Raw genomic sequence first — 27629 nt, 5'->3', positions numbered from 1 at the left:
TCCTAAATCTTGCCTAATCGCATCATAATTTCCTTTTCCCCAGCTATAATTTTTGCCCTGCGGTATATACCTGTCCCTGCCCATCGCTAAGGTAAACCTAACCGAATTGTGATCACTATCACCAAAGTGCTCACCTACATCTAAATCTAACACCTGGCCGGGTTCATTACCCAGTACCAAATCCAATGTGGCATCGCCCCTGGTTGGCCTGTCTACATACTGTGTCAGAAAACCCTCCTGCACACACTGGACAAAAACTGACCCATCTAAAGTACTCGAACAATAGTATTTCCAGTCGATATTTGGAAAGTTAAAGTCCCCCATAACAACTACCCTGTTACTCTCGCCCCTGTCGAGAATCATCTTCGCTATCCTTTCCTCTACATCTCTGGAACTATTTGGAGCACTAATTGTTAGCACTTTTTAAATCTCTGAAGTCAAAAAGCTCACAAGCTACTTCAAGAAAATATTTACTTTTAATAGTGATTAAAATGACCACCTTCCATGGTTTGTGCATGAAGCAGGAAGTGGCATTCATCATAAAATTACATAGAATATATAGCACAGAAACAGACCACGTGGCCCAAGAGATCAATGCCAATGTTTAAGCTCCACACAAACCGAATCAGGCTGTAAGATCAGAAAATGGCATTGGCACCATAAGGATGTAATGACGTTGCACAGCCCCAATTTGAATGTATTCTCAAAGTCCTTGTCTGTTTCATATAAGACTTCTGGCAAGGAACTATCTCAAAACCCCCACTTCTCCCATTCCCCCCCCTCAACCTCCACCGGGTAATCAGGCTGGTTTGACAAACAACATTATTTGCGCAGGAGGAAAAGACCTTCTGCCCAATAGTAACCCCAGTCTGAGCTCAAATAGGAGCAATAAGGAGATTAAGATCACTCTATATGGTTGAAAGTGAATAGATATCTACCATAGCATTAGGGTTAAATAGAATTAAAAGCAGTCCTCTGAATTGCTTGTATTTGAACCACTTTTACTGGCAGCCTTCCTATGTGCACTCCAGAAATAATTTAAAAAATCTTTTTTTTGTCCTTGTCTAGAAGAGGAATGTCCATACTTGCATTTATGTTCCGCTGCAAATCTAAGTAAAAGTCAATACAGGCTTCAAAGCAGTAACATTCTAAATTTTCCATGGAGTTTAGTTGTAAGATGTGACTGGATCTACTTCACCATAAAAAAACCTTCGCCAACTGGTATAATAAAAGTGCAGACCACTTAGAAATTATTCCTAATCATTTTGGTTTCAAGTTTGATGAGTGATTTTAAATGTTAAATAAAATTCAAAAATTGAGAACAATCAAAATGAGGCTTAATGCCAGCATCTGAAAATTGAAAAAATGACAAGCAAAGATTTGACTCACTGTTCTGACACACTAGCAGGGCAGACATCAAAACCAGATTTGTTAGAAATGTATTGTCACACCCATGGAGGGAACAGTGACGAAATATGAAATGAACTGGAGGAATTATGAAATAAAAGTAAACTATTGAACTAAGCTACAGGAAAATGGAAACATTGCTACCCGGCAACATGGAGGGAGAGGTCAGGTGATCTCCTCCTGTACTGCCAATCAACATATTTGTCTGTTGAAGATGGGACCATTATTAACATCTGGAATCGCCTTGAGGAGGCACACTGACATGTAAAACAGCTTATTCCATGCTAACAACTCCTATTATCAAAAATTGGGCTAGCAATGGCTTTTGCAGATAAACTGACTCCGAAGCCAAGGCCAAAATAATGGGTGTGAAATAACGCCACCAAAATGGACCATATTCAGGCACCGTTATATAACAATGGTCGCCATATCCTGGGATATTGTATGACCACACCAGGGGACCGCATCTTGAGCCATATGACTGAAACCACAACCTGATAAGTGTTTACCTTAAAAGAAGTAACTTCTCTAAGAGAGAGAGAGAGAGAAAGCCATTCTAGTCAGAGAAGCTGTGAGATGGATCCAGCTAAGCAAGGAGCCCTGCCAGCACCATCTTTAAACTAGTGAGGCAGAGAGATTATTGCAAGGTGACCTTGAAAACTCCCCATCCGAGAAATTGAACCAGGACTTCCACCTGGACTGAGCTTTAACCGAAAGAGTCTGCGATACTTCATCAATTCCGAGACAAGAAACATTCAAGCCTGCAACACTATTATAAATTCCTGCCAGAAAACCCAGGTGGTTTCAAAGTGAACTCTCTTTACAACAATCGGACTGTAATAGCATGCCATCCTCTTCCTGTGTGTGTGCAATGTGTGTAAATGTGTGAGTGGGTATTGTTTTAATAAATAGTTATCTTTCTTTTATAACCTATGAGAAAACTTGTCTGTTTATTTGACCTTGAAAGCACTCAGGGACTAAAACACTATTTTTTTTTAAAAACTATCTGCAGTCAGTTGAGAGGTGAAAAGTGGAAGTCACCCAGACCAGTTCCCATCCATCCGTAACAATATTTTTCTACTATTTCCATAACTATCAATTAATTTTCCAACTGCTGATCTAGAGGTCTTACTCCAGGAGGTCCTGAAAAGAGGGCTGCCCTGTTTTGAGCTGAAGGGCATCCTCTCAATGAGAAGCACATTTCAAATTAAGTTGAGAGCAGCTAAATGAATGAATTCAGTCTCCAAGTCTATGGGTTGTGGGTACAGGTGCTTAAGAACTGCTCTGGACCCATGAAAATGATCAAGGTAGGAATACCCACACTTTTCCTACTTTTAGTAAATCACCTTAATGACAATAAGAATTAACTCTGGCTTTGGCATTGCTTCACTGAGGCCTGAGGCTCTCATTCAGCTTATTGACACTTGATGCCATGTTGTTGCAAGGTCTGTTTTGTTACGGGCACACAAATATGATTTCACAATATTATATTTAAATCTTGCATCTGGTACTTACAATCTTGCTAGCAAGATACATTATTTGCATGCCGCAAGTTGATGGACTTGCACGAAGTGACATGTAGGCTAAGCATCTAAAGGGGGTGCTGGAAGTGTGAGACCTGGGGAAATAAGTGCACAAATAATTGAAGGTAGCAGGACAGGTTGACAAAGTAGTTAAAAGGGCATTATGAGATCCTGGCTTTATAAACAGAAGCATAGAGTTCAAAAGCAAAGTAATTATGATGAACCTTTATAAAACACTCAACTGGAGTATTGTGCTCAATTCTGGGCACTGCACTTTAGGAAGGATGTGAAGGCTTTAGAGAGGGTGCAGAAAAGATTTACGAGAATGGTTTTAGGGATGAGGGTCTTCAGTTACATGGATAAACTGGAGAAGCTGGGGTTGTTCTCCTTACAGAAGAGAATGTTGAGAGGAGATTTTATAGACGTGTTCAAAATCATGAGGGGCCTAGACAGAGCAGATAGAGAGAAACTGTTTACATTGGTGGAAGGGTCAAGAACCAGAGGACACAGATTTAAGGTGAATGGCAAAAGAACCGAAGGCAACATGAAAAAAAAACATTTTTATGCAGCGAGTGTTACGATCTAGAATGCACTACCTGAAACATTGGAACAGTGGTGGAGGCAGATTCAAGCGTGGCTTTCAAAAGAGAATTGGATAAGCACCTGAAGATAAAAGATTTGCTACTACAGGGAAAGGGTGTGGGAGTGGGACTAGCTAAACTGCTCTTGCAGAGAGCCTGCACGACCTCAACGGGCCAAATATTCTCCTTCTGCTGGAGGCATTCTATTTGTGTGACACTGTCTTTGCTCTTCCAAGTTCCAACATTTTGTACCTGTCCCAGTATCTGTCTCCTACTAATTCAACCAGGTAAATGTTTGCCTGGATTTAGGTGCTGAGGTGGCACTGCAAGCTGGAACAGAGAGGCCTGCTGTCAGCCCAAAATAGGGCTCCTAGCCTCATTAACAGTTATTGGATGAGCTGCCAGCACTCTAGAGATAGATAACCTGTTTCAGAAATTGACTATCGGGTCGCTTACATCGCCAGCAGCAGCCTGAAGGTAATTCCTGGGATGGGGAGGGGATGCAGTGATGACGGTGGTGGGGGGGTGGGGGTCGATAGGGGAACAGCAACAAAGTGGGGGGTGTGGGCAGTCAGGATTCTGTGGAGTTGGGGATACAACAAAGGTTCACTAGATTGATTCCTGGAATGAGAGAGTTTATTTATTTTATTTTTTTTATTTAGAGATACAGCACTGAAACAGGCCCTTTGGCCCACCGAGTCTGTGCCGACCAACAACCACCCATTTATACTAACCCTACAGTAATCCCTTATTCCCTATCACCTACCTACACTAGGGGCATTTTACAATGGCCAATTTACCTATCACCTGCAAGTCTTTGGCTGTGGGAGGAAACCGGAGCACCCGGGGAAAACCCACGCAGACACAGGGAGAACTTGCAAACTCCACACAGGCAGTACCCAGAATCGAACCCAGGTCCCTGAAGCTATGAGGCTGCGGTGCTAACCACTGCGCCACTGTGCCGCCCATGCCATCACTCCCCTCACTCACCTAGGCAGGGCTGCAGCTATTCAGTTAACTCTTTCAAGGCTTCCTAGTCTGTCCGTTTCACTGAACAAGCACACCCGTTGTGCTCTCATCTGGTTGACTCTGGCAAGTTCCACAAAGCTCAGGAAACCCATGCGCTGGCTGTTAAATCCAGGATTCTGGGTTAAATTGTGAATTAACTGGGTATTTAAATACTCAAATTACTTACTGGACAGTTCCACAGGGGTTCCCTGCTCACCTGCAAACCTGCCTGGGTTAAACCCAGACGTGGGCGGGATCATATTGGGTGGCTAACCTAATGCCACTTTTTGGGGGCTTTAACACCCACCTGCAGCTGGATCCACCTCCCCACCATAGTTAAAATTCTGCTCAATATCTTGATATGTAAGTGCTGTTTCAAGAGTTGTCTTACTGCTTGCATTCTAATACAAGTCCTTCTTCTGAGCTTCTAGGTGTCCACAAGGAAATGACCCCAAATGTCAATTTCTGGCCTATTCACAACTCCTTCCAGTACCCTCTATCACTCACTCCAACAACAGCAAACACCAGCACAGATCCAATTCAAAAAATCAAATTAATCACCCATTATACATCATGCCCAATTTTCATTGTCATTGAAGTTAATGGAAATCAGCCAGGGTGTACAGCAGACAGTAATTCATTATTTCACGTTTTACACTATGACCCAAGTTAAAATTACCTCCAATTTCACTGTATAGACCTTTGGAAATCCCTTAACCATTTTAAATACCTCAATTAGAACATCCCTCACAACTTTCTGCATTTTTAAAAAAATATATGGTGAAAAGCTAAGGCTACAGTACAGATCCCTGGTGAACACCATTATTTCTGAGTATGCTATATATAAGGCATCCTTCCCCATCTTCATCAATAACCCATTTAACTTCTGGAAGCAGCAAGCTTTTCCTGCAATATAGTACAAGGAGTCTGAAGATTCTGCACAAATAGCTCTGCTCACCCATCAACCATTTGGATTTATGCTTTTGGTAATAAGGACAAGTATGGTTGACTGTTGCATGACATAAGCATCATCACAGCTTCCTGGGTATCGTGCATTTACATGCTGGATTGACATCACAAACTAGCACACATTAATATAATTAAAGACTTTTCTGTTTACAAAGTTGAGGGGATGTCATATGAGGATTTGAGTGCCATATGAGGATTTGAGTGCCACCAGTGCTCCCAAGCAAACCCCAACAACCTATAGAAATGCATTATTGTCTTTCTTTCTCTTTGTTTGCCTGCTTCCATTGGGAAGGATATTCATGTGCAGCTATTCTGAATCACCAACTTGATGCAATGATGAGAATCTGATTAGCTAATCGAGCAAGCATTACCAAATGCTGCCGAGAAGCATCTAGTTACAAAGAGATTCAAGGCAGTGGAGCTCTTTCGTGGTACAGACAATACTGTTTGCCTGATGAATGTGGGATGTGGATCTTCAACCAGGAGTTATACCTCCCCCAACAGTCTCTGTAAATCTTCTGATGGATATATGCATGTAGGGAACAGACATTTTCAGTAATGCTTCTAGAGCCTCCAATCTAGCCTCTTGCAAGTTCCCCATTTTCCTGCTCTTCATAACAAAGGAATCAAGCCATTCCCACTGTGAATTCTATGTCCGCAGTCCAAAGCTACACTTCTTACAGAGAAAAGGAAGTAGCAGAAGTCATGATAGAGACTCCAAAGTAATAAACAGGTCGAAACCTTCAGTTGCAGCACACAAAAATGCCTCCCTGGCTCAGGGCTACTATACTGGTGCTCATGCCACTAATTACATAGTGGCAGTAATAGTTTGGGGTCAGTTTAGAGCTAAAGTTCAGGAAATGGGTCAAAGTGACTAAATATGCCATCTTAACCCTACTTAAAGGGGGTGGGTGCCCCAGTGAGCCTTAAAAAGGAGACCGATGATTTTCTAGGTGAAAATGTTTAGCACAATTTGAGACTGGTCTTTTTTACAGGCTAGGCATTACTATGCTATTAGATGCTCAAAACCTGCCTCAAATTGGGAGACATTTATAGGAAAATGCAGCCTTTTGTGTCTTTGAAACCTGTGATTGACACCTGTACTTAACTGTAAAGGACACTTTTTAAATCTTTCTTTGTCTCAGAGTAGACTTTAAAGTAAAACATAATTGCAGGCAGTAGCCATTATTCTTTCGAATATTGCCACTGCAGCAGGTAGCTAACTAGTTGGAGCTCTGAGGGCATCCCACCATAACCTGATGGCAGAAATTCTGAAACCAGAAAATGACCGGGTCCAGTTTGCATCTGTCGCCATTTCTGGGCTTTTTCAGCTTGCCTTGTAAGGGGCGCTATCCACTCATTAAAAGAAAAGTGCATTGGGAACCCGGAATTTTCTATGCCAGTGTTCCCACTCCCCCAGGTTTTTCAAGATCCATAGTTCTGGAGGCCAGTACACCCAATGAAGGTGAAATGTATGATGGGTGTATGTGTGCCTGGAAACCTGTGAAAAGGCAATTCTTACACAGGATGCCAAAGGGATCATGTCTGGGGTGGGAGATATTCCAGCTGTATATGGTGTTTCCATCCACTTGCCCCATGCAAATTGGATGCCCTCCCACTGACCTTGCAAACTCGAATGTGATCAGTGCTGGAGATCCAGCGGGTGCACAGCTCAGATTTTTGGCGCATTGGAATTTATATTCAGCAGAGATCCCACAGTCTTAACAGTTAAGGATTTCACTCGAATCAGCCAATGCCCCCAGCCTCCCCAATGCAGTGTCCTCCTACAGTTTTTCTTGTCAACTGATCACTATTAATGTGGAAGGATCAGCTGCCACCAATGCTAGTCTTCTTTGAGGTAGATCAGTACATGGATTCTGGCATGCAAATTTACCAAAGTTAACAAGGAAATTTAAATTGGAACCTATTTTCAAAAACAGAATCACCTTACAGTGTATTACTATTTGCAAGATGAAATGCTCTTATGCTGTTCTCCACCATTAAGTGCAGATATCATCCCTCATCTTCTAGATTAGCGGCATTTCATTACCTGGCAGGTGAGAGATGTCAATCAGTGAGCTTTGATCCTGCAGGTGGTGTTTTTTTGTGTTCTTTGGGAGGGGTTCCAGCACCCTGTTTTACGGCATTTCGCCCTTTGGGATTGGAGATCTACCGTGGTTGTTGTTTTCCTGTTGGTAGGGGTTTTAGTGCCTGACCCAGGAAAGCATCAAGCAAAAAATAGCTGCAACCAACACCACAGCGCCAGGCCAGCGGGTGCGTAACACAGTTAGGGTGGCTGTGAAAGATAGCGAAGGAGGTGCACCCATCTACCGCGCCTTCTTCATTATGAAAATCCTGATTGAATGCTGTGAATTCCAAGCTGCAGACAAGACTTCCCCAGCAATGGATATTTCGATGTGATGTTCAACAATGTGGTGGGATGCATCAAGTTCCTGGAGGTGTTCAAAGAGAAGGGAAAGTAGACGCTGCTGTCGATCCTCACAGCGGAGCCACTCTTCACACTGCTGTTTCAACAGAACTGGCTGGTGACAATCCACCTCTACAACCCCCCTGTTCCTGTAGTAGACTCAGGTCAAAGTATCCTTGTACATGGACGACGTCGCTGTCTTCTGCTCAGATCCACTGTCCGTTCACAGGTTGATGAGCATCTGTGACCCGTTCGGGAGCCAAAGTAAATCGCGGCAAAAGCAAAGAACAAAGAACAAAGAAAATTACAGCACAGGAACAGGCCCTTCGGCCCTCCAAGCCTGCGCCGATCCAGATCCTCTATCTAAACATGTCGCCTATTTTCTAAGGGTCTGTATCTCTTTGCTTCCTGCCCATTCATGTATCTGTCTAGATACATCTTAAAAGACGCTATCGTGCCCGCGTCTACCACCTCCGCTGGCAACGCGTTCCAGGCACCCACCACCCTCTGCGTAAAGAACTTTCCACGCATATCCCCCCTAAACTTTTCCCCTCTCACTTTGAACTCGTGACCTCTAGTAATTGAATCCCCCACTCTGGGAAAAAGCTTCTTGCTATCCACCCTGTCTATACCTCTCATGATTTTGTACACCTCAATCAGGTCCCCCCTCAACCTCCGTCTTTCTAATGAAAATAATCCTAATCTGCTCAACCTCTCTTCATAGCTAGCGCCCTCCATACCAGGCAACATCCTGGTGAACCTCCTCTGCACCCTCTCCAAAGCATCTACATCCTTTTGGTAATGTGGCGACCAGAACTGCACGCAGTATTCCAAATGTGGCCGAACCAAAGTCTTATACAACTGTAACATGACCTGCCAACCCTTGTACTCAATATCCCGTCCGATGAAGGAAAGCATGCCATATGCCTTCTTGACCACTCTATTGACCTGCGTTGCCACCTTCAGGGAACAATGGACCTGAACACCCAAATCTCTCTGTACATCAATTTTCCCCAGGACTTTTCCATTTACTGTATAATTCACTCTTGAATTGGATCTTCCAAAATGCATCACCTCGCATTTGCCCTGATTGAACTCCATCTGCCATTTTTCTGCCCAACTCTCCAATCTATTTATATTCTGCTGTATTCTCTGACAGTCCCCTTCACTATCTGCTCCTCCACCAATCTTAGTGTCGTCTGCAAACTTGCTAATCAGACCACCTATACTTTCCTCCAAATCATTGATGTATATCACAAACAACAGTGGTCCCAGCACGGATCCCTGTGGAACACCACTGGTCACACGTCTCCATTTTGAGAAACTCCCTTCCACTGCTACTCTCTGTCTCCTGTTGCCCAGCCAGTTCTTTATCCATCTAGCTAGTATACCCTGGACCCCATGCGACTTCACTTTCTCCATCAGCCTACCATGGGGAACCTTATCAAACGCCTTACTGAAGTCCATGTATATGACATCTACAGCCCTTCCCTCATCAATCAACTTTGTCACTTCCTCAAAGAGTTCTATTAAGTTGGTAAGACATGACCTTCCCTGCACAAAACCATGTTGCCTATCACTGATAAGCCCATTTTCTTCCAAATGGGAATAGATCCTATCCCTCAGTATCTTCTCCAGCAAGGCCATCTTCTTTGGGAATTGGGCTGACCGATCCTTTGTTCCCTTCAGCGTCAGGTCAGACTACCCAAAGGTGCTGGGGATATGGTTCGGAGGGGCTGGGGCATGCACCAAAACCTGGAAGGAGTGAGTAGCCATGGTAAACCATAAACTGAGCCTGTGGGAGCAGCGTTCTCTCTCCATTGCAGGTAAGAACCTGGTCATCAGGTACAAGGTGCTCACGTTGTTGCTGTACGTGGCGTAGATCTGGCCCATACCCCACTCCTGCACCGTGAAGGTCACCCGAGCCATCTTCTGCTTTATCTGGGGATCCAAAATGGACCGGGTCCAGAGGGACACAATGTTCAAACCTGTAGATAAAGGGGGAAAAAAATGTACCCAACATCACCCTCATCCTGATCGTCACCTTTGTGTGTGGCTGCATAAAGCTCTGCGTAGAACCCCAGTACGCCAACACCAAGTTTCAATATGTGCTATCTGTTCCTGGTGTTGCGGCAACTATCCTTTGTGGAAAAGTTTGTGCAGAGAAATACCTTTGACCACCAATCCATCTGCACAGTCTGGTCTGCACGGGATTTCCTCAAGGCCCTACGGGAAAAGGAGATGGTGGATCCTGTCAGATGGTTCCCCAGCAGAATGCCTCATTGCCAGAACTTTCAAACAAGCACCAAGACGTAGCTTGGCTGGTGGTGAGAAGGGCTCTCCCCGTCAGACCCTTCCTGCATGCCCGGAATCTCACCGCCTCTGCATTGTGCCCTCGAGGTGGCTGTGGTGGAATGTGCCTTTGCAAAGCAGGTGTGGAAAGAAATGCAGTGGTTTTTGTCGAGGTTCATAGCCCGAGCAGCTCGGTGACACAGGTGTCTGCTCAACGGTCTGTTCCTAGGGACGTATACCGAGATAAATATCAACTGCTGTTAGAGGACCATCAACCCGGTGAAAGACGCTCTTTGGACTGCCTGAAACTTGCTGGTCTTCCAATGCAAAGAGTTGTCCACAACCAAGTGTTGCAGACTGGCGCATTCCAAGGTCCAGGACTGCGTGCTGAGGAATGCACTAAAGTTTGGGGCAGACGCCACAATGGCTCAATGGGAAAAGGCCACGTTGTAAGGTCCTCCCGTCATAGTGAACCAAGGGGCTGGAACCTGTGTATAACCCCTCGGGCTGTAGGCACAAAAATATGGTTTTGCTGTGGAATGCAAATGTACTTTGCATGTAAAATGGAAAAGAAGGGCTGTGAGGTAACTCACGTTCTGTATTGAAGGAAACTGATTTCTTTTGCATTTTCTGGAATGTCAACTTGGAACTGTTTTGAACTGTTTTGTAATTTTTTTTCAGATTTTTATGAATAAAGTATATTTTTGAAAAAGAAAATAGTAGCATTTCACTAGGAGAATTACTCTGATCCAATCTGAGGGTCTGTTCAGTACGCACAAGTCTACAAAGTAGCACATCAGTGGTAGATAATTTGGTAAAAATATTATTTCCATGAAAGGAATACAATGCCAATGTTGCATCTTCAGTACAAGATATAAATTCACTCTCTCAGAGATTGTGATTAGATTAGAGATACAGCACTGAAACAGGCCCTTCGGCCCACCGAGTCTGTGCCGAACATCAACCACCCATTTATACTAATCCTACGCTAATCCCATATTCCTACCAAACATCCCCACCTGTCCCTATATTTCCCTACCACCTACCTATACTAGTGACAATTTATAATGGCCAATTTACCTATCAACCTGCAAGTCTTTTGGCTTGTGGGAGGAAACCGGAGCACCCGGAGAAAACCCACGCAGACACAGGGAGAACTTGCAAACTCCACACAGGCAGTACCCAGAATCGAAGCCGGGTCCCTGGAGCTGTGAGGTTGCGGTGCTAACCACTGCGCCACTGTGCCGCAGAGGGCTGAAAAAAACCTCAGTCTAATGTTCCCAGGAAGAGGGGGTTGCTGACATGGCTAGCATTTAATTTATATCCTAGTTGTCCTGACAACTGAGTAGCCTCCAAGACAACTTCAGTTGAATTATCCAGGTTGGTGTGGTGCTGGAGGTTTCCTTTTAGCTTTGTATTTCCAGATTTAAAAAAAACTGAACTCAGATTCTCAAACTAACATAGTGGGATTTGTACTAATCACAGGTGTACAATAAATTTGACTAATTGCTCTGGAATGTACAAATTGAAGGGAGGAATTAAGTGTAACTTTTGTTACCAGTTCAAATCCCTTTCATTCCTTTAGAGAAGAGTTTAAGCTGATTCATTTTGCATAATGTGATCACTGCCTGCATTCATTACTTCACTGAAACAATTACATCACCTAGCAATTTTGTTTTGTCTTTCCGTATGTTGAGGTTTTGACATGAGGCTCTGAAGATCTCAAGAGGGCAGGATGTTAAGATAGTTTCTTTGGAGATCATTTTCGTCATATGTATTTTAATGTTTGAGATAAGAAGATACGATCTTCCTCACAAAATGTCAAAGAGCTTAGGTGATCTTTTCACTGGATCTTTCATTTTCTTTATCCAATTTAATCCCATTGAAGAAATATTGGCATACTATTAATTGTTATATTTTTAATTGCATTGCTGTTGGAATGCCCAATATAAAACTTGATAGTTGCAACAACTATGCAAATATTCAGACAATAATTTTTAGTGGGGCAGAGTCTGTGGTGGGTAAAATTATGGGCTCATGGCACAACTGAAAAACTTCCAAAGATGCAATGATGCAAACTGTATTTTCAGGTAGTCTGGCAAGTCAAGAAATGAACAGGCCTCTGAATTAAAACTTGGGTTTAGATTGCAAACTGGTACTACTTGGGCTGTAGCCAATCCTTTGGCATCGCTATTTCTGAAATTTAGTCAAGGTTATTTTTGCCTGTTTCTCTCCGGGCAATTTGAAAACAGGTCATTTCTGTTTTCCCAAAAACTTCAAGGAACATGAAACTTGTGGGATGAAGATCATCTCCTGTGAATAACCTCAGCTGCCAATCTTTCTATATATGGCATAATTTTCTCCACCAGCATCCTAAAGTTGGATAATATTTTATTCAAAGTTTGCAAAACAGAGATTTTGAAATACGTGGATCATTTAAAAAGAGAGAACTTGCATTTATCGAGCACCTTTCATGTTCCAAACTGTTTCATAACCAATGGAGTCATTGTTGAAGTCCAATCACTGTTATCGTGTAGGAAAATGTGCCAACCAATTAGTGCACAGTAAAATCCCACAAACATCAATGAAATAAACTACAAGATAATCTGTTTTAATGATGTTTGTTGAAGGATGATGTTGATCAGGACACTGGAAAAACTCCCCTGCCCTTGGGATTGTTTATATGCACTGAGAGGGCTGAAAAAAACCTCAGTCTAATGTTCCCAGGAAGAGGGGGCTGCTGACATGGCTAGCATTTAATTTATATCCTAGTTGTCCTGACAACTGAGTAGCCTCCAAGACAACTTCAGTTGAATTATCCAGGTTGGTGTGGTGCTGGAGGTTTCCTTTTAGCTTTGTATTTCCAGATTTAAAAAAAAAACTGAACTCAGATTCTCAAACTAACATAGTGGGATTTGAAATCACATTCTCTGCATGTATTAGTCTAATTTACTATTTCAGAAAGAAATCCACGACACTACCACACCTGAATATCAATGCTATACAATTCCAATTACATTGATTTATCCCACTTCTAATTATGGATTGTGAATGATGCTTTCTTTCTATTTATTCTCAGATGTCACTGGCAAGACTGTATTTACTGCCCATCCTAGTTGCGCAGAAAAGGTGGTAGGCTTTCTCTTTGAAGCACTGCAGTCCTCATTGTAATGGGGTGCTCGCAATAGTGTTAGGGAATTTTCAGATATTGCCTCAGTGGGTAATGAAGGAATGATGTTATATGTTCAAGTCAGCATGGTGTAACTTAGAGCAGAGCTTGGAGCTGATGGTATTCCAAGCAGGTGGTGAGTATTCCATCACATTCAAGACTTGTGCCTTCTAGATAGTACAGAGGCTATGAGGAGACAGGAGGTGAGCCACTCACTAGTCTCTGTCCTGCACATGTACTCATCATGTTAATCTTCAGCTTCTAGTCACTTGTGACCCCAATGATGTTGATGGTTGGGGATTAAATGATGGTGATGCCATTAAAGGTTGAGACAAGGCTGGGCTTTACCTTATTAGAAATGGTTCCTAACTGGCACTTATTTGGCACAAATGTTACCTGTGAATTGTCAGCTGAAGTCTGGATGCTATCCAGGTCCTACTGTAAGTTGGCAAGGGCAGTTTCGTTACCGGAACAGTTGTGAATTTTGGTCAACATTGTAGAATTGTCATGAACAACCCCACTCCTGACCTTATAAGAACAGGAAGGTCATTGATGAAGCAGCTGAAAATGGTTGGTTTGAGGACACATACCAGAGGAACTCCTGCAGTGATGTTGTAGGGTTGTAATGATTGACCTCTAGGAAGCACAACCATTACCATATTACTTTCTATCAGCAATCCTTTCGATTGCTGGGAAGATCCTGGCTAGAATACTTCTGAACAGGCTTGTGCCTACCATTGCAGAAGAAAACCTACCACAGAGCCAGTGTGGTTTCAGAGCAAACAGAGGCACCACAGACATGGTATTTGCACTCAGACAAGAAATTACAAGAAAAGTGTCGTGTGCAAAACAAAGGCCTGTACGTCACTTTCGTAGACCTCACAAAGGCATTTGACACTGTGAGCAGAGATGGACTTTGGAAAATCCTTGAAAAACTTGGACGCCCACCCTTGTTCCTGGCCATGGTGAAGCAGTTTCATGAAAATCAGTACGGACAAGTCAAACAAAACAACGACTTCTCGAGTCCCTTCCGTATCTCCAATGGCATGAAGCAGGGATGTGTGCTGGCCCCAACACTATTCACCATCTTTTTCAGCATGATGCTGCAGCAGGCAACGGAAGACCTTAAGGAGGGTGTTTACGTACGCTTCCAGGCTGATGGAGGCCTTTTCAACCTCAGGAGTCTTCAGGCTCACAAAAAGACACAAGAAAAACTCATCCGTGAACTTCTTTTCACCAATGACTGTGCTCTCCTGACCTACAGTCAATCAGACCTGCAACGTATAACAACACATTTTTCCGAGGTGGCACAAGTCTTCAGACTAAAAATCTTATTTGAAAAAAATGTAGTCCTGGATCAGCCTGCACCCCACGAAGAACATAAACCACCAAACATTGTCATCGAGGGAACCAAGCTGAATGCTGTCAAGCAATTTATTTATTTGGGGAGCATCATCTCATTTGATGCCACCATAGACAAGGAAGTGGACAATAGACTTTCAAAAGCAAACAGTACATTTGGCAGACTTTACAAATGTCTATGGAGCAACCACAGCCTCAGAGCACAGACCAAACTCAAAGTGTACAAAGCCATAGTCCTCACCACCCTTCTGTATGGCACTGAGTCATGGGTCCTATACCGACATTATGTATGCCTTCTAAAGTGCTTTCATCAGCGCTGCCTCAGCAGCATCCTCAAGATCCGCTGGCAGGACCACACTCACAAGCATTGAAGTCCTGAAAATAGCCAACATCACCAGCATCGAGGCCATCCTCCTGCAAAGCCAACTGTGTTGGGCAGGTCACGTTACCCGGATAGAAGACAGTCGTCTGCCCAAGATCATGTTGTATGGAGAGCTGACCACAGGTAAAAGGAACAGGGGGGCCCCATGCAAACGTTTCAAGGACTCCCTGAAGAAGTCCCTCTCTGTGTGCCACATCGACCATCGCCAGTGGGAAGTGTAGGCCATAGATCATGATGCCTGGAGATGCTACATCAGGAAGGCCACAGACACCTTTGAGACTGAGCGAAGAACCAGCATGAAAGAGAAAAGGAGGAGAAAAATAGATCCATTTGCTCCCAGCAGCGACTACACCTTCACTTGTACCCGCTGGTCACAGATAGGCTGGACTAGCCACCAGCAGGCCTGCAATCAATGAGTACAAACTCCCCAAAATCTTCATCCGCGAAGAAATGCCAAGAGAGAGATTCTAACAGCAATTATTCTCGCCACTGGACCCTTTGAATCCCATTGATTTTGTTTTTTCTGGTGCTTTTTTGTTCCATACTTGGTCAAATATTGCCTTGAAGTCAAGGGCAGCTACTTGCACCTATTTTCTGTGACTTAAGAACTACAAAGAAGGATAAGGCAATAGATAGCAAACCAGTTGATGATAGCATGAAGATAGTAACTTATTTATCACAATTAGGCCTCTGTTTTCCATATAGACCCTGGCTCAGTACAATATTTATTTAACTGGTAGCAGGTGTGGGTTGAGAAATCATAGTACAACTAATTTCCTAGCAGGCTATTCTAGAGCAAGAATCTGTCCATGCTACTGCAACATGTGTGTCTCATTTAAATTAAATATGTATTCAAATAAGATCTCTTTTTAATTTTCCCAATTGTGGTATGCTATTCACTCATTTTAAACAGTTGCATCAGGGATCCCAGGGCCTTGCCTATTAAAGTACACTGTGTAAGGTAGGTCAATTTCATATTATTATTGTACAATTCTAGATTTTCTAGTATTGCTGTTATTTATGTTGTAATGTCTACTGGCAAATTTGACAGAGATGGAAGTGGGTCACTTACACCCAATTTTCTGAGGTCAGCTCATTGACATAGCTCAGGTGCAGATTCAGATCGATGTAGGCACACATGAGAAATGGGAATAGATAACCACATATAATTGCAATTTTAAAAAGGATGGCCACAATTAAAGGGGAACGTCACAATTATGGGGCAAAAATTCTGAAAGGTCTTTGATAATCTCAAAAGGCATCTCTACCCATTATCAGTTGTAGATTGTTTTCTTTTGCTTTTCTGCTAAAACTTGCTGTGTTTGGTACCATATTTATGCCCTGCAATCCCTCCCAGATCCCCCTTCCGCCCAATTGCTGGCCCAATTTCTCTCCTGTCCTGCAATCTCTCCTGGTTGCCACTACCCACTCCCTCCCAGAACCAACTTCTGATCCATCCCAGTTGCCAAGGACTGTCCCCAGTTGTGATCATCTGCTGATGGCTTTCCTGCCTGGCGGCCGACCAGCCTATCAATCTGGCTGGCTGCTAAGCAGGAAATGGGGTCAAAAAATTGATAATGAGGCCCTACTGGTAAATTGAGCAGGACCTCAGTGTTCCTCGAATTTCTGGGTTTACACCCTGACCTAGCAACCACACTCCCCTGGCTCCTCCCTGTAAATATCAGGACCGAAATGTTTGTAAAATCAATTTTTATTACAATACAGGTAAGTTTAGAGTTTTGTTAAGAGTAATCAGAATAAACCTACACCTGAGACCTGAATAGCCTACTACTTATAGTTGTAGCATTAAGAATGTTTTCAGTGGCGAAATCTTGGGGAATGAATGGCCACGACCAGGACCACCAATTAACCTGGAGCTGTTACTACTGTATTTAGCATTTATTTCACACATCTGCAAAAGTATTAATGCACATTTGTGAATGCCCACATGTACATAAGTGTATATTTTTCCAATTTCTCCTGCACTGGAATTGACTCGTTTGACTTTTTCAAGTTCAAATACAAGGCCAGTGGAATGATAAGAGACTAAACTGTGGCTCCAAATTTTTTGCCTGTTTTTTTCTCAGTTATATACAGGATGTGACTTAGTTAAATGTTCAGAGTTAACAGATGCAGCAGAGCCATGGAGAAGCTGAAAAGCTATTTACAACAACACCTCAATTCACTGAAGGTTTAATTTTTAATTTCTATTTTAAGGAAGAAGTTTTTTGTGCCATCTGGCTCACCTTTGGAACTTTTCTTTGAATCCAATTCAGGCAGAATGAATATTAGTTTCTTTTATTCCTAGCAGTTAGTCATTTTTATAGCCACTCCAGGCGCTGCTTCACAAACCACTGACTACCTCCAGGCGCTTACCCATTGCCTCTCGAGACAAGAAGGCCAAAGAAGAAGTCACTTGTATCAATCCACAAAATATCACCTCACTCAGAGACGAGCTTGTATGAGGAATGGAAGTGTCATTTTGATCTAGTAACATGAACTCCTTGTGGGTGATGGTAAAGGGTACTGTTGAAACAAATCACCCAAGCTAAACTTAACATTAGTGAAACATCGATGCACCAATAATTTTTTAAAAAGAGAATGGGGGACATATTTCCTATTTGGCAAATTCTTCTCATACTTTGGATCCCTGAGAAAAAGGGACTTATCTTTTTCCACTCCCCATGGGCAGGAACTTGCTCTGCCCTTGGAGATGGGAACAGAGGTGGGTGGGCAAACAAAATGGTAAGGGGCACCATTCCGACGTTGCCCGGGCCCCCTGCCATTTTGTCCGGAAAGGGAAGGCCGAAGTCGGCCTTCACATCCCAGGCCAATTGAGGCCCTTAAGTGGCCACTAAAGGGCCTCTTCCTGCCTCCACTTCAATGTTATTGAAGACGAAGGAGTCCGCCGTTGCATGGAGACACCCCCAGGTAAAGCCTAGTGGCTTCCAAGTGAGGCTGGGAGGGGGGGGGCGCTCCTTTGGGGGCAATCCAGGGCCCCCAATGGGGCCCCCCAGCAGTGATGGCCACTCTACTGGGAAAACCCCCCACCCACCCCGTGGCCGGGGCCTGCCAGAATGGCCCCAGTGATCCCAACCCCAATTACTTGTCCCCCGGTCGCCTCATTCTTCAGCACTGCAGGGTCTCCTGCATTACCAACAGTGGCCACCGCTCACAGCGTTGTTGCTGCTACTGCAGAGCTGCCACTTTCTGATTGGCTAGCAGTTCGGGAGGCAGGAATTCAACCCTTAAAGGGATGGCATTCCCAGTGGCAGGCAGTCAATTGGCTGCCTGCTGTTATTTAGCTACGAGGGTCTGACAGAGGGCCGAGGCAAGTTCTCCCTGCACCTTCCGGCCCGCCGCTGGGATGCCCGTCACTAGATTAAAATCCAGCCCCAGGATTGTGCTGCCTGACACTCTCTGATCCTCTGATCTGGAAGGAGCAGGACATTGGGACTTAGATCCACTTTTTGGGTACCCATCTAAACGGAGTGATGTTTTGACACTGAGGGGGAAAATGAGGCAGGAGTGCTGTTTTGTTCCTTCCATCTCGTTAGTACGTCTGCCCTTTTCTTGCATCAGCTGTAAACAGAAATGCTCTGTCCTTCCTGCTTTAGGAAAACCCTGAAATTTTCCAGGCAACATAAAGCAAGAGACCTGGGGCTGGATTTTCAGACACACCTAACTGGATTTTTATAGGGAATGGCAGGGAGTGGACTCACCATCCAATTAAGGATGGTGAGCTGGCTCCTGAGGCTGGATAGACAATGGGATGCCATCCATCACTGACACATTGGCAGCCCCAGTGGCCTAGGAGGGAGCTGCTGATTCATGATGGAACAAGAGAGAGGATGCCTTAACATGGAGGCGCCCTCTGAAGTACAGGTCAGTTTTTTAAAAAATTTCAAGCAGCCACAGCTGCCTGGCTGTGACCATGGAAGGGCAACCTCTCCATGGGACGGCCAGCAGCTATAGCTGTGTCTCGGTGGCCATGACTGGTACAGATGGGGGGACGGGGTGAGCTCCCTCGCAGGATGAAGCGTGGACCGCCCCCCTTTCCCGACATGGGAGCCCGCCATGGTTGCTGTCCGTGGTCCAGGCCGATGTCTCTCTCCCGCAATGCCAACTAGAAATCCCAGTTGCTGCATGAATGGGGCTTTAATAGGTACTGTAATTGGCCATAATTACCCTCAATTGGCTGCCTGCCACTTGTGGGCGGGTAGCTGTTCTCACCCTGACCCGCTCTTTCCAAAAATGTCTTGGGGTCGGGATCATGACACCAAAGCAGCAAGATGGCTGGGGCACGAAATTGTGGACCCGCCTGCCACCAATCCCAACACCAAGCGGCTTTTAAAATCCAGTCCCTAGAGTCACATATCGCCACTTGTTTGCACCTGTGAACTGTGCATTTCCCAGCTACATTCTGGGCATTGCTAGGACCCGACTTCACATCAGCAAGATCGAAGCCATGCTGTGCAGCTCCTGTGCACCCTAACCCTGATTCCATTGGCCTCCTCAGCTGCTCACTCCAGATGAACTTGATGGTGTGCAGGCCCAGGGTTCTGTGTGATCGTCTGTTGAGCTTCAAAATCCATATAATATCCATCACAAAGAAAGCCTATTTCCAGGTCTGTAACATAGTCCTTCTCTCACCTCCATAACCACTGACTCTCTCATCCAGACTTATCACCTCAAGGCTTAACTTCTCCAATGCTCTGGCCATTGGCCTCACCAGTTCCAACCTACATATAAATTCAAAGTCTTCTAAAAACCACTGCCTACATCCTATTCTGCACTAGGTGCCACTCCTCTTTCTCACCTGTCTCATGATTGACTGCCTGTCTCCTAGCCCACTGAATTCAAAAACCTTTTATAAATCCTTCCACAGCATCACCTCATCTTACCTTTGCAACCTGTTCCATCACTATGTGCCAGCATGCAGATGTCACTCTTCTGACTCAGGCCTTCATCACCTCACACCATGTTCCATTTCACCATTGGTGGCAGAGTCTAAAACTGTCTAGGCCCAACACTCTAAAAATCTATAGCGTCTTCCTTGTTACCTCTTTCACCGCTATGAAAAATGTCCTCAAAACTTTCTTGCTCATGCCTTTAGTCACCTCCCCAATTCTTCTTCTACTAATGCTCTGTGCCCACTCCATTCCTGTGAATTGGATGTTTATTTCCTTAGTGTGCTATGTAAATGCAAGTTGTTGGGTTTGTCTTTTTTTTAAAACAGAATTCTGTTAGACACCTTATTCATTCTATATTATTTTTACAGAATAGTAGGTTCAGGAGTACTACATTTGTTCACTGCAGTTGTGTTTATGTTGTTGTTATTATCAAGTGAGGAGGGGTTGAAGGGCTTCCCTTTTTTCCTTCTCCTTCTTAGACCACAACGGGTTTGATTCTTTCTTAAAGTGGATATACTGACCAATTCAGTAGCTATTTGATTATATACTAGCTATGATCATAACAAGGACCAATCGGACAGGTTTTCTTGAGTTAACAAAGAAAGGGGTTAACTTTATTGTACCTGAACGGAACTAATAAAAATATTAAACAACGGGCCAACTTTCACTCTCATACACACACTAGAGGTTTACACAAACATATATAGGTTACGGAGTGGGGAAAGGTAGATTGGTTGAGTTAGAGTCCACAAAAAAGGTATACAATCTGTGGAGTTTGGTGAATTGGTTGGCTTCTAGCTGCATTCCGTAGTCCTGAGGCTTTTAGTTTGAAGACGTATATGACTGGTTCGGTGAGTCTCTTGGAGAAAGCGATGCGCATGATTTCCTCCAATGGGATATAAGATTGTAGCCGGAGTATGAACAGGTGGTCAGTCAACAAGCAGGATTTGAAAGCTTTCAAGCTGGAATGGAGAGAGATGGAGAGAGAGAGAGAGAGAGAGAGAGAGAGAGAGAGAGACAGAGAGAGACATCCACTCAGGGTCTGCTCATGTCAGAGTCCAGTTACTTCTCCTCTGCTGCAGAGAAAACACCAGCTTAAAACCGCAGATGGGGAGGGGCTTGTCACATGACAGCCATTCAGTGATTCAAACATAGCAGTTAGCAGTATTTCTCTGGTTGCTGGAAGAACAGGTAGTTCCTTTAAACATCCTGGGTCTTAGTTCTTGCTAGGACATGCACAGACATTTTGTCTCCTTCCTCACACTCCTTTGCAATGTAGGATATACAGTGTAGCAAACTAGGTGATCGTCTTAAGCTGCTAGCAGTCATCCTGTTTTAAATGACTTTTAAAAATGTCTTTTAAAAAAATACAAATTCAGATCTCCAGTCAGTGGATTAAAGAAAATTATCATTCAACAAAACACATTGGCGTAACAATGTTTTACAGGAAGGACTCTCTATGGTTGAGTGAAAAGGCAGACGTTTAAGATATTATACTGTTGGTTGTGAATTAGGAAACAGATGTGTCTGGTAATCTTGCCTCAGGCTGACTGCAATCTTGTAATGTTTCTGTAAGGGTAAGATTTATCAGCTTGTACATCCCACCCTGCTGGGAACACAGGGTATCATAACAAGCAGCACAGTGCATAATTTATACAAGACTTTTCATCACTATTTGTCTTCAACACTAATGAAACATGTCAACTCCTAAGAAATAAAAAGTTTCTACACAGATTTAAGTGACTTCACTATTTATCAGAAACACACAAACTAAGGTGGATTTTGATGATCTTATTTGATGCAAGCTTGCATCAACAAAATACATTGTGCCATAATTATCTTATTAAGAAAATACTCTTAAAATGTTGCTATTTTCATTCCGCTTATAAAATTTAAAATGAGAATTTTACAGGATGTAATTCCTGTTAGATTTGTAACCTGTAAAGCAACTTTAATCTTTGGAGAAGTTGGTGGGTGCCATGCCAATAAACAATGTTCCTCCCTTGTAACATATATTTTAAATCTACATAAAATATTGCAGGTCGAGTTATATTAGGTAATGCAGCTTTAAAGAACAGGGTTACATTTCACAAATGTGAGTCACGTTTTATAGGTGATGTGTAGGTGATTTGTAATTAGTTTCAACTTTTATAAACAGCTTATATCCATTTTGTTCAACATGAATATTTATAAAAACTTATGATGTTAGGAACCTTTTGGATTCCCAACTTATATGTGATATTTCTAGTTCCTGCTTTGGTGTTGCACTTACCCTGGCATTGGTCCACTACTGGCAAGGCTATAAACCTGGCGTGGGTTCAGAAGGAACTGGAATTTTCTGAAGATTCTGTGAAAAGAATATAAATATACTATCCATTTCTGTAAGCAATCTGTTTTATATTAGATTTTGTTTTTTAAAAAGTTGAATTTGATAAAGCAAAAAGGAGTCTTTACAGCCAAAATAATGCATATGGATTCATCACTTAATAAAGAAGTGATCTGTATTGTTACTGTAATCATTTTAGTTTTAATGATGATTTATAATGAAGGTCTTTTCCAGGAGTGTGCTAGGATCAAGTTTGTACTGGTGTCACACCTAATTAATGTCCCCAGATAGTGCTCTCACAGAAATGAGTTGAAACAGTGCACAAGTCACAGGGGAGGATAAATGGAGGCACTTGGAGGGGATATTAACTAGACACGACATTTGTACCAGGTCATTTGTTTTCCACGTCTTATTTTCATTGCACACTTAATGACTGGCAATTTCAATCATACAACATTTAGTATTTCACAGCAACTAAGCAGAAGTACAGAAATGTAATTTTTCAAAATTACCTTGCAGGTTTTGCTTGTTCAGATTTAAAAAAAAATGCTTACTGAGCGGAGCAGTTTCAGCAGCACCTTACATTTGCCAGGGATGGGTAGGATTTTCAATACAAGCTTGCTTCACCAAAAAAAAATGTGCTTAATATTAAGTCAGAATCCGTAAATAATTTGATTTAAAAAAAAAATCTACTTTGAACATTGTAATAGTCAACTGATCTCAAGTTTTTTTTAATTGCTAGTACACATATTTTAAGGATATTTAGAAAAGTGCTGCTGCTAAACAGTTAGCTTATTAGGCATAAGATGCTAACCATCATCCAGTGGAATAAGCAGGAACTCGAGGAAGTTAGCACGCATTTAAAGCTTATACAGAACCATGTAAACTTCCACACTGTGTCATTGAGTTACAACAGCCTCTATGTATAAAGAACATTTACTGCAGCTTTCATTAAGTCTTGATGCAATCAATTACAGCTTGGCAACAAAGACCACCAAATTCTTCTGCTGATGATACCATGCTTAATGGTGCCTTACAGTGCTGACATCTCCAGAATTTGTGGGGTCAATGGGAGGGTCCCTCATTAGCATGAGACAGGCAAGCACAAACACCCCTCTTCACTCATCTACCCCATGCTCGTAGAAAGTCACCCTGTCTCCTGCCTTGACGGTGGTGAGGCATAGGTTGTCCAGATTCCCACCACCCCCCCTACCCTTCCACCCCTGTAAGACCACATTCTCCTCAGACCACTGAGCAAGTGGTCCAATCTGGTTAAATATTTTTGCAAAGAGTTTTGGAAACCTTTGAAGGTCCAATTTACTTTCTGATTTGGCTTGGACTCTATCAGTGGGCCCCACATTCACCCTCGTGGAGACCAGTAGGCTGCCATTCGCTTGGCATAGCAGTTGCAACAGAAACTTTGGTTCCTTTGTTGGGATGAGAAGCAGGAACTCCTAGCTTAAAGAGTCCTCACTTTTAGTTCCTTCTTCTGGTTGCCATTGCCTTTTAAGAGGCAGACAGGGCAACTAGGAACCTCCTGGAAATGATGGGAGACCCACTTCAACCAGGTCCCTGCCCTTTTCTTCAGGGTTCTGTTTGTCTCCCACCACAGTAATGGCAGAACTCTCTTGTAATTTCAGTTGCCAAAGATTTTTATTTGTTGCCATATTGACTAAAGCCTATATCTGCAGTTATATTTAGACAAACACTTACCAGTGTACCATCCTAATTACAGTAATGATTCTGTAATTATGGAAAGCTATCATTTGTGCTCAACATTTGGGATTGTGGTTGTAATTCTGTCCAAATGTTGCCATTTCCGTTTTATAGACAAATTGAGAAAACAAAAATAGGAGGCTCACCTTTCTCCCTGCTTCCCACCACTTTTGGGGTTGACAAACACCAGAAGTGGATGCGTACCTGGAATTGGCGTGATCTGGAAAAAGGTATCCAAATTATGAGTTGCTTAATCAATAATCACAGTGTAAGGCTTTTAAAAAAATTAGCTTATGTATCTCATTTTATTTTAAGAAGTGTTTGACTCCCATCAGTGTTATGTTGAACAGGTCACCAAGTGGTAAACTGCAGCACACACCCTCTCCCTGACATTCTCTCCCTTGCCCTGGAGAGGCATCTGGCCACCTCACCACAACAGTGCAAATGAAATCAACAACTCAACTACTTCTATATGATTCCCCAGCGCAGACACACCATCATCAAATAGGACAATGCAGATTTCTACATTTGGAAAAGTTGCCAAAATTTGAAACTTTTATCAAAATCCTTGTGCCCTTTACAAACATTCATATCTTTTAACAATAGATAATTGTCTTTGATCTTGTTTAGCAATTTTCTGGAGTGATTCAAATTATATTTTCCTGAAATTTATGAAATTCTAAAACATCAAGCTCTCAAAAGGTTATTTATAAGCTAATAAACATCTTCCTTTTCTACATGATTCCCTTTCAGCAAAACACATGCAAAAAAAGTTTAAACATGAAAACAGAAAGGTTAATTTAAAAAAACTCTGAGAAGGCAGATGCAGAATTACAAGTTTCTTTCCTCATACTTCTTAAGATAACAAGAATCAAGAAGTCCAAGAATCCATTTCATCTGCTTCATAAGCTTAGCAAGGTAGAGACATTACTTAAGCACATTGCGCTGGATGTTTACTACGGATACCCGGTATGAATATAGCAATCGTAGCATCCAAATGGCGTGGGTCACTTACTGCCCCATTTATGCTGCACATGCTCCATTTATTTGTACCAGGTGCTGAGTGGATGGACCTGTTGTCCTTAAAGCGATTGCTGGAACTGACTCAAAAAATGACTTGGAACCTTTTCCATCTATTTTTTGTGGGGCCAAAAGGAGCAGCCTCTCCTCCCCATCGACCGCCTCCCCCCCACCCCCCCCCCCCCCCACCCCACCACCACCACCCTGGATCATGTCTCTCTGTGGCCTGGACTGTCGGCCGGCTCTGCACAGGATCCAGCCAATTTGCTCCCCTCTTCAACTGAGCAGCTGCATCAGAGTGTGGGTCAGGCTTTTGCGGCTCACTGTTCAATGCAATTCAAGCCCACACCTCAAAATGACTCAGGTCTCACGACTGTCCCTTTTTCACCAACAGTTAAAATTAATTCAAGGGGAACATTAATGCTGGGCTGCACAAAATTCTTGATTACTTTTGGCTGTATTTTTCACAATGACTGGGCTACTAAAAAATTGAAACCACTTAAACATTTCATATAACATTCATTAAAGACAATTTATGGAACAAAATGCATTATTTTAAAAAAACAGCAAATAAATAGACAAGAAGAACAGCTAATTCTGCAACTTATACTGAAGAACCATGCAAGCTTGCACATCAGAGGATACAGGTTATATTTCTGGACAGGAGATCCCTGTCCTCCTCATGAATTGTTCTGAAAACAAATCTTTTCCACCAGATTTTCCATAGACTTACCAACTTCTACAGTTAATTAAGTAGCATATTTAATTGAAAGTAAATCTCTGATCATTAAGTCTCGTTATCATAATTGGCACAGTGGCATTTGGCACCACACTCTTATTTAATGTTAACACCTACACAATCTTAACATTGAATGCTATGAACCAACCAGTGCTTTATAGATAACCCCTATGAACTCTGGAAGCTGCACCCCAAATTTCAAAGCAATGCCCTACATTTTCTTACCACTCCTGTAAAAAATAGTCACAAGCTTCCCTTGGGGTTTTGTCATATTTTTCTTTCCATGATCGTGCTGCTGTCCTTTTCAGAGCATTAACTATGTGCCAATGGAACACAGAATGACAGAGATGAAATACCTAACTACTTCAGTATGAAGTCCCGATGGAATCAGGTAAATTAATGAGACTCATCCAAAGGTTATGTATGATCTATTACTTCCTCTAATTATAAATAATAATCCTGATCATTATGCTGGTTAGCTATAAAGAACTAAGATAAATGTGCTTAACCATGATTAATAGACATCAATGAACAGCATAGGTCTCTTTCGTTGCCATGGTATCTCTAGACTGTGCTGCAGTTATTTTTTTTGTTTCTTTTTTTCCACTGGCATAGACACTAATTTTTTGGGAAGTAAATATGAATTTGCTTTGCAAATCAGTTTCAGACTTCAGCAGTACTCAACGACCCTCTTAGCGCCTCATTCCAAAGAGTTAAAGTACTTTTAAGAACACCTGAGCAGGCACATGTGATCACTGCAATTAAATCATTTCCTCAGTAAAAAAAAAGTAATGTTATTTTCAGCACTAGGGGTAAAATACTATCTGACAGCTGGAAATCATAACTTAATAGTGTATCAGAATGGCACAGTACTGCAGTTCATTGCTGAAACCTGAGACCAAATAACTTGGCAAACAAGGTTTATTTTACTATATCCTGAACTACTGTCACTTCACTGCACATTAACCAGAGCGAACCTTACTCTCGTAGATTTGACTTATGCCAGCTGTAATTTTCTTTTAATCTTTCCATGGAATGAAATACATGATTGAAGAGCTATCAAGATGGGAGAAATAAGCCGCCATTTTTCATACCATCCGTCATGAATCAACATTCATTCCAACAATTGGCATTAAGTGCTATTAGCATAAAACATACTATTGTCTTTTGTTGGCACTAAGAAAAAATGGAAGCAAACATTTTTTATTTCCCCTTCCTCCCTCTTTTTCCTTTCCTCACCTTCTGAAGGTGATGATCAATAAAGTAATTGGTGGAAAGATTAGAAGGGCATTGAAGAGGATTTTTTTCACCTAGATGGTGGTATGGGTCTGGGATTCACTGCCTGAAAGGGAGATAGAGACAGAAACCCTCATTGCATTTAAAAAGTACTTGGACATGAACTTGAAGTGCTGTAACTTACAGGGCTACGGACCAAGAGCTGGAAAGTGGGATTAAGCTGGATCGCTCTTTTTCGACTGGAGCAGACACAACAGGCTGAATGGCCTCTTTCCTTGCTGTGACTTTTCTGTGATTCCATGACTCATGCTGAGGTACAGTTCCAGAGGTGCCAGTGTTTCTTCACTACCTTGCCAAAGTGACCATTCTTCATGTGTGAATCGGAATAGCAAGCAGTGGCAAACCATTTAACTATGGGAGCAGACCCTCGCCCTGTGTTGTATTATAACATTTGTGTGTATTTCCAACAAAGTTTTAGATAGGCATTTATAATGCAAATGCAAAAAAAAAAAATTGAAGCCAAGCAAGTTAGACAAACGTGGGAAAAATTGACAAATA

The 27629-nt window shown here is 42.6% G+C and overlaps 1 protein-coding gene across 6 annotated transcripts in view; it reads right to left on the bottom strand.

Moving 5' to 3' along the window:
* Nucleotides 1-27629, bottom strand: part of dgkb (diacylglycerol kinase, beta) — a 1110826-nt gene that overhangs the window by 613696 nt on the left and 469501 nt on the right. For all 6 annotated transcript variants that reach the window (XM_068051143.1, XM_068051127.1, XM_068051112.1 and 3 more), the window contains 2 exons: nt 24223-24296; nt 22307-22381 (listed from right to left, as the gene is read on the bottom strand). In XM_068051143.1, the coding sequence (XP_067907244.1) occupies nt 22307-22381; nt 24223-24296 (149 nt within the window). The remainder of the gene's footprint in view (nt 1-22306; nt 22382-24222; nt 24297-27629) is intronic.

This window comes from Heterodontus francisci, chromosome 2, assembly GCF_036365525.1.
Source record: "Heterodontus francisci isolate sHetFra1 chromosome 2, sHetFra1.hap1, whole genome shotgun sequence".
In the NCBI taxonomy this organism is placed as follows: Eukaryota; Metazoa; Chordata; class Chondrichthyes; order Heterodontiformes; family Heterodontidae; genus Heterodontus; species Heterodontus francisci.
This window is presented reverse-complemented; position numbering and strand designations above follow the sequence as displayed.